The sequence below is a fragment of the Musca domestica genome, unplaced genomic scaffold (assembly GCF_030504385.1).
Source record: "Musca domestica strain aabys unplaced genomic scaffold, Musca_domestica.polishedcontigs.V.1.1 35, whole genome shotgun sequence".
In the NCBI taxonomy this organism is placed as follows: Eukaryota; Metazoa; Arthropoda; class Insecta; order Diptera; family Muscidae; genus Musca; species Musca domestica.
In genome coordinates this window covers 1419359-1431859 of record NW_026712315.1, presented here as the reverse complement: position 1 = coordinate 1431859, position 12501 = coordinate 1419359, and the positions used below count along the sequence as shown (strand labels likewise).

Here is a 12501-nt window from a genome sequence, read left to right as displayed (position 1 = left end):
ACTTTGATGCTATTTCCGACATTTTTGTCATTCAATAAACTTAAAAAAAAAAAATGCAAAAATTATGGCGTTTGATTTTGTTGCAGTTTTTTTATCTTACCATATACATGGGAGCTATATCCAAACCGATCTCGATAAAATTTGGCAAAGGTATTCCGGAGCTGTATTTGATATATTTCACCGAATATCATTATTATGGAATCCATATTACGGAAGTGAAGGACAAAAATAATAAATTGGCGCCAGATACATTGTATAAGATTATACATTGGGCGCCAGATTCCGTACATAATTCCAAAGACGTACAAAAATTCCAAAGACGTAAATTTATTTTGCCTTTCATAAATATCTAGGCGGTTTAAATGGACAATTGAATGGAGAGATAGAAAACGAACACATATATAACATAACTTTACATTCTCATAGAGATAAAATGCAACTTTCGTACGTTGGGCGCCAGATTCAAAGACCAGTTCACCATTCAATGACCAAATCCCGAAAAAACGAAGACTTGTTTTGCTATTCAGTTTAAAAGAATAACTGAGTAAAGGGATAAAAGACGATTATTACACATTTTGTGCACAAAATAAAAGGTAACTTGGACGTAGATGTCCAGGGTGAGATAAAAAAAAACTGCAACAAAGTCAAAGGTCATAATTTTTACATTTTATTGAATGAAAGTAAAAATGTCGGAAATTGCATCAAAATTTAGAATAAGTTTAGATTTGTTCAAATTGGTCACCTTTGGCACGAATTATGGCCTTCAAGCCGTCACAGGCTGTCTGAATGTTGTTCTGCGATATTTTAGCCCATTCCCGGCGAAGTGTTTGCTTGAGGTGATCGACACTTTGGTATTTTTTAGTACCAACCCTGCTTTCCAAATGACTCCAGACACAATAGTCCAACAGATTGGTATCCGGAGATTTTGGTGGCCATTGTGCGCTGAAAATGAAGCGAGGAATCTCATTTTGTAACTATTCTTAGTTGGCGCGTGCTGAATGCGACGGTGCTGAGTCCTGTTGAAATGTCCAAGGTCTGCGGCCAAAATGTTTGCGTGCCCAAGGCTTTAATACACCCCCATAATATTTTCGCGATAATATTCGGCATTTATTCTGATGCCACGGTCTATTAATAGGAGCGGAGAGCGACCATCGGCTGTTATGGCGGCCCACACCATCACCATGCTCGGCGCTTGAGTTCTGCTGGCCAACCGAAGGTGCACATTTTAAGCTGACCTCTTTGGCAAGTATACACGATCATTTTGTTTGTTTACAAACTGCTGGACAACGAATGTTTTCTTATCGAAGAGAACCAAATTGGGCATATCACCACCCTCGACCAAGCGAAGCTACTCTTTAGCTCTTTTGAGTCTATTTTCTTTCTGTTGCAGTGTAAGTTCTTGCACTTTTTTGAATTTCAATGGCTTTACCCCGAGCTCATTTTTCGATATTTTCCGAATGGAATATTGCGATAGGTTCAGCTCATGAGCAATTTTGCGGCCACTGCGACTCGGGTTTCGATCAAGTCGCTTCTTAACTTTTCGAACCATTTCTGCTGATGTTGCTGTTTTCTTCCGTCCACTTCCTTGATATATGTCGGGCTACACTACCAGTATCACGATAACGAGCGAAATTTAAATGCTGGAGTGCTCTAACGATAGCCACTTTTGTTTTTCCAGCGAAATACAAAGAAATCACACTATCACGCTTTAATTCCCTCACGAATAACTTTTTTCCGCGAAAATTCTCACCAAAATGCTTTGGTGTGCTTGTAAACAATATAATGAGCTATCACTGGAATAATTTTAACAGCTATCGGAAGAGTGGCTTAGAAATGACAGCAGTCTGAAGATGGTTGCAGTTTTTTTTTTTTTCATCTCACCCTGAATATGAGAGCTAAATTTTGACCGATTATCCCAATTACAATAGGGGTTGTCCTTGAAGCAAATAAATGTTTTTGCAAAATTGCATCTTAATTAGACAATAAATACGATCTGTTTTTTATATACAAAAATACATGGACAGACTGACGAACTCTGTCATATATATCTTCGCCCGATTTTCCTTTTATTGTGCACCAAATTTATATTATACCTGCTTAATTCCCCATAAAAAACGTTTATTTCTTATATTTAGCTCTACTATATATGCAAGGTGGTGTAGGGTATCATAAAGTCGGCCCTGTTTGGCCTTTCTTTACTGGTTATATGTATATGTTTCCTATGTCCAAATTTATACCAGTACATTGAACCTCACATATCGACTGTTCTCAATTCCCAAAACAGCAACGAGGAGATGATTTGCGATTTTAAACCAAATTAGTTCCTACTTTTTCTGCTTTTTACTTGCAATTATTTCAAAACTTGATTCTGTTCGAATTAAAACAAGACTTACATAAGAATACTTTTTGTATTCAATGTGATACTATGCAGATTGTTTCCTAAAACCTGAAAGTAATTGAGTTTCCTTAATCTAGATTTCAAATGCAATAAATACAACTATGGCAATTTTGAATTTATATTCATTTTATTACTTTGTTCAATGGTTCAAATATTCCCGGTTTTTGTCTTCGGCGATTCTAGATATAGCCAACTTTGATGGCATTCATTGGCCAGTGCACTCCTGTTGGTCGATGCGGTAACTTCGGGTTTTTAGTGAAACTATATTGTTATTGAATTGGAAAAAAAACGACGTAAAGAAAATAAAGAATTGAGGCGCTAAGAGGACAGAGGAGCATAAAGTATGTCCTGTGGTAGTAATCGATTTAAATAAAGTGAAAATATTTTTTTAAGTACAATTTTTTCCAAGGCTGTGGAAAAAGTGTGAAAAATATTTCAGAATGGAATATACAAGCAAAATTTTAATATTAAGAAAAATTAAAAATAGGCCTAGGAGGGCCCAGCACTTGTGATCTGCTACCAAGTTTTGTGAAACAAACAAATACAACTTTTCGAATTGCAAAAAATCCTTTTCGGTTGCAATATGAATATTCCAGAACAAATGTGCGCCCATTTTTATGTTAATTAAAAAAATAATAAATAAATAAATGTTCAAATATCACACTTGACCACTTGGAAATCCCCATCTCGAATACATTGATATTTAACAATTTCTACAAATATTATCTGTGTATTTGAAGAAAAAAAAAATAATTAGAACCAGATATTTGTGTTTTAAAAATTTATTTTAATTTTATTTAATAAAAAGACGCATAAAAATCCGACGCTAAATAAATTGTAAATCTCAATTAAGGAAAATTTCATGCAAATTATAAAATCACAATTGAATATTCAGTTTATTATATTTTGTGACGCAGTTTCTTTTATAAAAAAAAATAATTATTTTAATTTTCTTTTTCATTATTTCAAATCTATGTACAGGTTGAGATAAACAAAAAATTGGAAAAAAGTCAAATGCTATCATTTTTACATTTTTTTTTTAATTTTATTGAATAAAAGCAAAAAATGTCGGAAATAGCATAAGTTTAGATTTTTTCGAATTGATCACCTTTGGCACGAATTATGGCCTTCAAACGGCCAATAAAACCGTTACACGCAGCCCGAATGTTGCTCTGCGATATTTTGGTCCATTCCCTGCGAAGCGCTTGCTTGAGGAGATCGACACATTGGTATTTTTTAATGCCAATCTTGCTTTCCAAAATACTCCAGATACAATTGTCCAACGGATTGGTATCCGGAGATTTTGGTGGCCATTATGCGCTGGAAATGAAGCGAGGGACCTCATTTTGTAACAATTCTTGGGTGGCGCGTGCTGAGTGCGATGATGCTGAGTCCTGTTGGAATGTCCAAGGTCAGCGGCCAAAATGTTTGCGTGCCCTAGGCCTAAATACATCCTCCAGAATATTTTCGCGATAATATTCGGTATTTATTCTGATGCCATGGTCGATTAATACGAGCGAAGAACGACCATCGGCTGTTATGGCGACTCACGCCATTACCATGGTGGCCAACCGAAGGTGCACATTTGCAGCTGAACTCTTTGGCAAGTAAGCACGATCATTTTGTTTGTTTACAAACTGATGGACAACGAATGTTTTCTCATCGGAGACGGGGAAACCCAAATTCGGCAGTTCACCACTTTCGGCCAAGCGAAGCAACTCTTTGGCTCTTTTGAGTCTATCTTCTTTCTGTTGCGGTGTAAGTTCTTGTGCTTTTTGGAATTTCAATGGCTTTACCCCGAGCTCATTTTTAAATTTTTGCTGAATATAATATTGCGATACGTTCAGATCACGAGCCATTTTTCGGCCACTGCCATTGCGACGCGGATTTCGACCAAGTCGCTTCTTTACATTTCGAACAATTTCTGCTGATGTTGCTGTTTTCTTCCGTCCACTTCCTTGACGTTTGGCTAGTGATGTTACGAGACACAAAAGATTTATTCACATTTAAGTGCTGGAGTGCTCTAACGATAGCCACTTGTGGTCTTCCAGTCAAATATAAAGAAATCACACTATCACGCTCGAATTCCATCCGCTTGGACGCTTGTAAACAATATAATGAGCTGTCACTGGAATAAATTTAACAGCAGTCGGAAGAGTGGCTTAGGAATGACAGTAGTCTGAAGTTGGTTGCAGTTTTTTTTTCATCTCACCCTGTTCAAGGACATTATTCCGCCATGATGGTATAGTTTAATTAAAATAAATTGGAAATCATTGGCAAACTCAAGGTAACACGTACCTACCCACAAAGCAAAAAAGGAATATTTGTTTATTCCTTCTGGTACCTCCGAAACAAAGGTCACAATTTTGAATAACCATGAAGCTCATAAAATGCGAAATTAACATCCGATTCCATTCAGACATAGTGCATCTTAATATTTCCAACAACACAAGATTTTTTTTAATATGGTAGTGGTCGGACAATTCCTTCTGATACCTTCACACCAGACCTTGGGTTAATTAAAATATTGTGATGTGTTTAGTTCGAAGATAATCGGATACTTTTTCACACCACGTTTTATAAGAGTTATAATTTTTCAAAATTTCGACCCTTTGTGGGGGAAGTACTTATCCATTTTTGCACCTTACCTGCAATTGACGCAAATATTAAGATATGCAAAGCTGGAGCAAAATCGGATTATAGCTTCTCTTTCTGTGTAGAAAAAAAAATATATTTTTTTTAAATTTCCATCTTTTGTGGGGCATGTAACAGAAGGAGTGAACCGATATTTTCCATCTTAACACCAGACCTTGAGTTAATAAAAGTATTGGGTTGTGTGAAAGACAATTGGACTCTTACATCACATTTTTTAAGAGTTGTAATTATTAAAAATTTTGACCCATTGTGGGGGAGGTACTTGTTGGAGTGGACCGATATTATCCATTTTTTACACCTGACCTACAACTCACGCAAATATTTGGATTTCCAAAGTTAAAGCAAAATTGGATTATCGCTTCTTTTTCTGTGCAAAAAATATATTTTTTGAAAATTTCGGGCTTTTGTGGAGAAGGTACCAAAAGGAGGGGATCGATATTGCCCATCTCCGAACTCGATCTAAGTTTGACAATAATATTACGGTGTACCAAGTTTGGACCAAATCGGATACTCCTTTCGACATACGTTGGACCCGTCCCTTTACATTTAACCTTATAAACGACGTTTGATTTGTCCTTTGTTTTGGTTCGACTAAAGAAATTATTGTTGTTAAATTTTTTTAAATCACCATTTGTAAAAATATATATTTTGTTGTAACTTTCAGCTAATTTCTCCAAAAATGCTAGACAAAATACCCATTGCCCCCAAACTGCTGACCAAAGCCAAAGAGAGACCAAAATTTCAATTTGAAAATGATCCAGGATTTGTGAAAATCGATCATGCCAATGAAAACGAAGTCGATCGCATTGCTCAGTGCATGGCGGGTCGATCGATATTTATAACTGGTGGAACGGGATTTTTGGGAAAAGTTCTGGTCGAAAAGTTGTTGAGGTAGGTATTCAACCTTAATTCACTTCATCTGTGAATGATAGTTAATTTTTCATTATTTTTTCATTTCCCAGATCCTGTGGTGATTTGAAAAAAATCTATTTGCTGGTGAGACCGAAAAAGGGCAAATCTCCCGAAGAACGCATCAGAGAGATATTGTCAAATGTGGTAAGTAATGTGTGGAGAGTAAGCTAAACTTAAAATAAAAAAGTAAAAACGAAGGGTTTGATACCCTCCAAATTTTTTAAAAAATTTCGTCTGCATACGCATTTTTTGCCGTAGGCTGTAGTACCCATTAGAACCTTCAAATGCGAAATTTAAAACAATTCCGTTGAATAATACCGCTAATATAATCGAAATGCCGAAAAAGGGAGGTACCGTTATATGTGGTGTATACCAAGACTTTGACCTGCATGGACAATTTTCTGTCATTGGTTGAAGTTTCCATTACGAACTTTAAATACAAAAGTTGAACAAATTTGGGGAATAACTTCGCTAAAATCGTCAAAAAGTGTGGACCTGCATACGCAAATTTTTGTCATAGGCTATAGTACACATAACGAACTTTAAATACGAAAATTGAAACAATTTCGGACTATCATGTCCCTAATATCATAAAAATAACGAACATTGGGAGGTACCGTTATATGGGGCCTATAGGAAGGCGTGGACCTGCATAAGTAAATTTGTGTCATAGGTTGTATTACCCATTAACATCTTCCAAAATGAAATTTAGAACAATTTTGGTCTATAGCGGAGCTTAAATCATCAAATTTGGTATTTTTTAGTGCCAACCTTACTTTCCAAAATACTCCAGACACAATTGTCCAACGGATTGGTATCCGGAGATTTGGTTGGCCATTGTGCGCTGGAAATGAAGCGAGGTAACTCATTTTCTAACCATTCTTGGATGGCACGTCGTAAGTGCGATGGTCCTGAGTCCTGTTGAAATGTCCAAGGTCTGCGGGCAAAATGTTTGCGTGCCCAAGGCTTTAATACACCCTCCAGAATATTTTCGCGAGAATATTCGGTATTTATTCTGATGCCATGGTCGACTTATACGAGCGGATAGCGACCATCGGCTGTTATGGCGGCCCACACCATCACCATGGGCGGAGCTTGAGTTCTGGTGGCCAACCGAAGGTGCACATTTTCAGCTGACCTCTTTGGCAAGTAAGCACGATCATTTTGTTTGTTTACAAACTGCTGGACAACGAATGTTTTCTCATCGGAGAAAACCAAATTCGGCAGTTCACCACTTTGGGCCAAGTGAAGCAACTTTTTAGCTCCTTTGAGTCAATTTTCTTTCTGCTGCGGTGTAAGTTTTTACACTTTTTGGAATTTCAATGGCTTTTTCAATATTTGCCGAATGGAATATTGCGATGTGTTCAGCTCACGAGCCATTTATCGGTCACGGCTACGCGGGTTTCTATCAAGTCGCTTCTCTACTTTTCGAACCATATCTGCTGATGTTGCCGTTTTCCGTTTCTCCATTCACTTCTTTGACGTCACCAACAGTCATCAATCACGGCGACGAGCAATGGTCTGAGATACAAAAGATTTATTCACATTCAAATGCTGGAGTGCTCTAACGATAGCCATTTGTGGTTTTCCAGCCAAATATAAATAAATCGCGCTATCACGCTTGAATTCCACCACGAATAAATTTTTTCTGGAAAATCTCACCAAAATGCTTTTGTACGCTTGTAAACAATATAATGAGCTGTCACTGAAATAATTTTAAAAGCTGTCGGACGAGTGGCTTAGAAATGGCAGCAGTCTGAAGTTGGTTGCAGTTTTTTCATCTCACCCTGTATGAGACATAGAATTATTTTATTTTCATTTCACTGGTCTATGCAGCGTTGAATTTAAGACCCACGTTACTTGATTCATTCGCAAAATCATTGAGTTTTCGCTGCAGATCACAGAGCCTTTGTAAAAGTTCCCATTTGTCGTCGGCGTAATTCACCGATTTCAACCTTTTATTAGGTTTTAGTAAATTCCCCACAATAACTAAAGTTTTTTTGAGGTAGGCACGTCTCACTACGGCACCGATTACAACCAAGCAGAGCAAGGGTGACAGATAGCATCGTTGTCTGACATCCTAGATTATAACAAAGGGTTTTCACCTGCTAAGAATGGAAAATATTAGTTAGGTGCTTTCTATGCTAAAGTAATATTAATATTATTACCTTACAATTACCAATGTAATTGTTATCTTCTCAAGCAGATTCATGCCACCCGTCGGTACTTGCACCGTCATTTTCCATATACCATGTCTTCACCTACGTGGTCCCTAAGACAATTTATCACAGACTTCATAAAAACAATGTTTATTTTTTAAAGCAGGTCGGGGCAGAGAGCCGCCCTTTTTAATTTCTCCCAAATTGTTTACTCTCTGTTGACATTGTTTTACAATGTGTCTCAGAGAGTCGCACTTTTTTTCTCCCACTTGGTTACTCTCTTTACATTGTTTTTCAATGGGTTTCAATATGAGTATGGAGAGAATTATGTCCACTCAAGTCAGGCGTTGTTGCATTGGCCTGGCATTTCATCTTCTTTCTCATTTCCTCTCCTCACTCGTTTCCCCCCTCTTTATAATAAAAAGTATAATAAAACTATATTTCTTTATAGCTTTTCGATAAAGTAAAGCAACAACATCAACTAGACTGGATCTTTACTAAAATCCAACTGGTTGCTGGAGATATTTTGGAACCTGAATTGGGTATATCGCCACAAGATCTTGAAATCCTTCGGAATGAAGTATCACTTGTGGTGCATTGTGCCGCAACAGTGAGGTGAGTTTTGCAAAGCTTTATTCAAATAATTATTCAAATAAAAATAAATAATTAAAATTTGCACATTTCCTTCTCTTTTTCCCAGATTTGATGAACCCCTACGTCGAGCCGTTTTCATAAATGTGCGCGGCACCAAATACTGCCTGGATTTGGCCAGCAGTTTTAAAAAACTGGACCTCTTCTGGTACATCTCCACAACATATTGTCATGTCCACATTAAACATCTATTCGAGAAACCCTATGATCCGCCAGCCGATCCGCATAGCATCATCAGCATGTGTGAAATGTTGAGCGACAAAGATATGGCGGCCGTTGAGAAAAAAATTATGGGTGACATTCCCAATTCGTATTCGTATACCAAATCATTGGCAGAGGCTTTGGTCGTGGAGAGATTTAATAAAATGCCTACGGGGATTTTACGTCCTTCAATTGTGGTACCCGTTTGGCAGGAACCGTTGCGAGGATGGACAGATAATATAAATGGTCCCACCGGTCTTCTGATTGGTGCTGGCAAGGGTGTCATCCGCACAATGTATTGTCGAGAAAGTGGCAATGGTGATTTCCTGCCCGTCGACTTGGCAGTGAATGGCATTCTGGTAGCCACTTGGAGATATTTGGCAAAGGAATTAGAACCTCTCGATCCGCCCGTAATTCACATGTGTAGTGCGAATGAAATAAAAATCTCGTGGAAGGAGATTGTTGACATGGGTCGTTGGGTTGTTGAGAACCGGATACCATTGAACGGTGCCGCCTGGTATCCTGGCGGTTCAATGAAATCGAATATATATCTTCATTGGATAGCCATGATTCTGTTCCATTGGCTGCCGGCCTTATTTGTGGACTTTATTTTGGTGCTAATTCGTTATCCCCCGGTGTAAGTAGTGAACTTCTTATTGGTGTTCCATGGAGTAAATATTTCTTGATTTCCTTCCAGTTTGATACGAGTCCAAAAAAGAATAACCAAAGGTCTGGATGTAATCGGTTATTATGCCAATGGCTCATGGAAGTTCGACAACTCAAAAGTTGTTGCAATTCGAAAGCTCATGAATAACAGGGAACGACTGACGTATTGCATCGAGAAAATCGAATTTGATCTGATCGACTATTTCACCGATTGTCTGATGTGTGCTCGCCGTCTTATCCTGAAAATGCCCGATGAAACAATTCCCGCGGCCAGGAGACACATGAAAATGTGAGTAAAGGAAAGGGAGATCTCAGACTTTTAAGAGGTCTTTAATAGACACTTCAGGTGTTAAGTGGAAAGAAGACTTTCTTGATAATTTTTTTTTATCCGCAGAAGTCTTGTACACATTATTCTACGAATAGGTCTCCTATTATTCCTATGCATGGTCTTGAAGACTTGTAGAAGGTATTTTACGAATAGAAGACCCTTGAATGGTTTTGAAAACTTGTAAAAGGTATTCTACGAATAGAAGACCCTTGAATGGTCTTGAAGACTTGTAGAAGGTATTCTACTAATAAAAGGTCTTTGAATGGTCTTAAAGTCTTGTTGGTGAAGGTCTTCTATAAATATACGACCTGAAGATGTAATAGAAAACCTGTGAAATGTCTTTTAGGAAATGAAGGTCTGTGGATGGTCTTTTGGGAATAGAAGCCAGGTGGAAGGTATTCCATCCATAGGAGGCATGTAGAAGGACTTCTAGCAATAGAAAACCTATGAACCTGAAGGTTTCCCATGAAGAGACGACCTGTAGATGGTCTTTTGGCAATAGAAAACCTGTGAAAGGTCTTTTAGGAATAGAAGGTCTGTGGATGGTCTTTTGGAAATAGAAGCCAGGTGGAAGGTAATCCATCCATAGGAGGCATGTAGAAGGTCTACCTCAAGTGGAAAGAGACTTTCGAGAATTTTTTTATCCGCAGAAGTCTTGTATACCGTGTTCTTCGAATGGGTTTCCTATTATTCCTATGCATGGTCTTGAAGACTTGTAGAGGGTATTTTACGAATAGAAGACCCTTGAATGGTTTTGAAAACTTGTAGAAAGTATTCTACGAATAGAAGACCTACTAATAAAAGGCCCTTGAATGGTCTTAAAGTCTTGGTGAAGGTCTTATATGAATATACGACCTGTAGATGTAATAGAAAACCTGTGAAAGGTCTTTTAGGAATTAAAGGTCTGTGGATGGTATTTTGGAAATAGAAGCCAGGTGGAAGATATTCCATCCATAGGAGGCATGTAGAAGGACTTCTAGCAATAGAAGTGCTGTAGAACTGATTCTAGAGTCGAAGAGGGTCATCTATATATAAATCACACATAGGAGGTATTCTACTCATAAAAGAGCTGCAGAATATCTCCCAAATGTGAAAGACCTGCACCAGGTTTCTATCCACAGAAGATCTGTGGAAGATATTATATGTATATAACACACGTTTTTAGGAGTTATACTATCCCTCGAAGACTTGTTAAAGGTTTTGTAGCCATAGAAGATGTGCAGAAAGCTCTCCGTCCCTAGAAGACCCATATAGATATACTTTTCACCGAAAACCTGTAAAGAAAAAATATTTTAAATATTTATTACTTATTTTTTATTTTAATTTTCTCATTTTTTACCTTTTAATTTTTCTCTCTCTCTCTCTCTCCTCTCCTTCTCTTTTACAGCCTTTGGTGTGTGGATAAACTCTTCAAATTCATATGTCTGTTCACATTTGGCTATTACCTATATCAGTGTTTATTTGTCGGTTTATTCTCCCATTCTTCGGGGGACAACTTGTATAACTCCACAAATCTTACTTCGGCCACCTGAAATGAGACGTAGAGACTTTTTGAGGAGATTGTCACCCAAAAATTGGATCGTGGATTTAGATAAGATGTATAATTAAGCATTGTATGTGTAATGGGGAAAAACATATGAGTATTATATACGCATATCATATAAGTATAGTATCGAAAATAATAAAAATCTTTTTTTTATACTTAAAAAAATTACTTAAACGTGTTCACAATGGAAGAAATCGATTTATGTTTTTTTATACATTAACTCATCCTCAATTCTACAGATTTTTCTAAATCTTATCGTAAGGGTATAGGTAAGTTAACAAAAATTGCAGGCATGAAACCTTTATTGAGTTAATAGTACGGTCCATATAATTTAATGTTTGAAGATTATTTCATGCAAAAGTTGACAGCGACTGCGCCTCATTCGCTTTGCTTAGTTAATTTTTGGCATACCCTATCCATTATTTTGACTGGTATCTCATGAATAAATATTTCAATGTTATCTTCCAATGTGTCAATTGAAGCGGACTCGTCTTTCTAGGCATGACCATTAATATAGACCCACAAATAATTGTCTAAAGACGTTTAATGGCCATCTGACGCGTACATCTCATGAAAGTCAAGTTCTTGCATTTTGGGCAAAAAAAAATGGATTTCATCTCACGGTAGGGCGAACCGTTCACAATAACATTACGATACACAGCATCTTTGAACAAGTAAAAAAAGCAGTAAGTTCGGCCGGGCCGAACTTTAAATATCTTATCATTAGAACCAACGAATTTAGAAATTTTCAAAAAAAAAAAAAATAAAATCCGTTAAAAATTCTAATAAAATCTTAAAAATACCGAATATAGCCGTTGGACCTGCAGAGGCAACATTTGTCATAGGCCATAACAATATATTCAAATACGAAACTTTAAAAAAAAATCTGGTGAATAATGTAGCTAAAATCATCATAATACCGAATACCTCCCTACCGTTATATCGGGGCTCTACGACGGTCTGGACCTGCATAGAAAATTTTTTG

At 37.2% G+C, this 12501-nt stretch overlaps 1 protein-coding gene across 1 annotated transcript; it reads left to right on the top strand.

Annotated features, from left to right (window-relative positions):
- The first annotated feature begins 2576 nt into the window (after positions 1-2576).
- LOC101900903 (putative fatty acyl-CoA reductase CG8306) lies at positions 2577-11684 on the top strand. The gene is made up of 7 exons (XM_005182154.4): positions 2577-2739; positions 5718-5944; positions 6016-6109; positions 8576-8739; positions 8825-9613; positions 9674-9931; positions 11358-11684. Exons 2-7 carry the CDS (start codon positions 5733-5735, stop codon positions 11500-11502), a joined length of 1662 nt encoding a protein of 553 aa, XP_005182211.1. The 5' UTR covers positions 2577-2739; positions 5718-5732; the 3' UTR covers positions 11503-11684.
- The last annotated feature ends 817 nt before the right edge of the window (positions 11685-12501 follow it).

Excerpts from the sequence above, each read along its gene's own strand:
- LOC101900903 (XM_005182154.4), top strand. The coding sequence starts at position 5,733 with ATGCTAGACAAAATACCCATTGCCCCCAAACTGCTGACCAAAGCCAAA. Across the intron at positions 5,945-6,015 it reads CTGGTCGAAAAGTTGTTGAG|ATCCTGTGGTGATTTGAAAA; the intron begins GTAGGTATTCAA and ends TTCATTTCCCAG. Across the intron at positions 9,932-11,357 it reads GCCAGGAGACACATGAAAAT|CCTTTGGTGTGTGGATAAAC; the intron begins GTGAGTAAAGGA and ends TCTCTTTTACAG.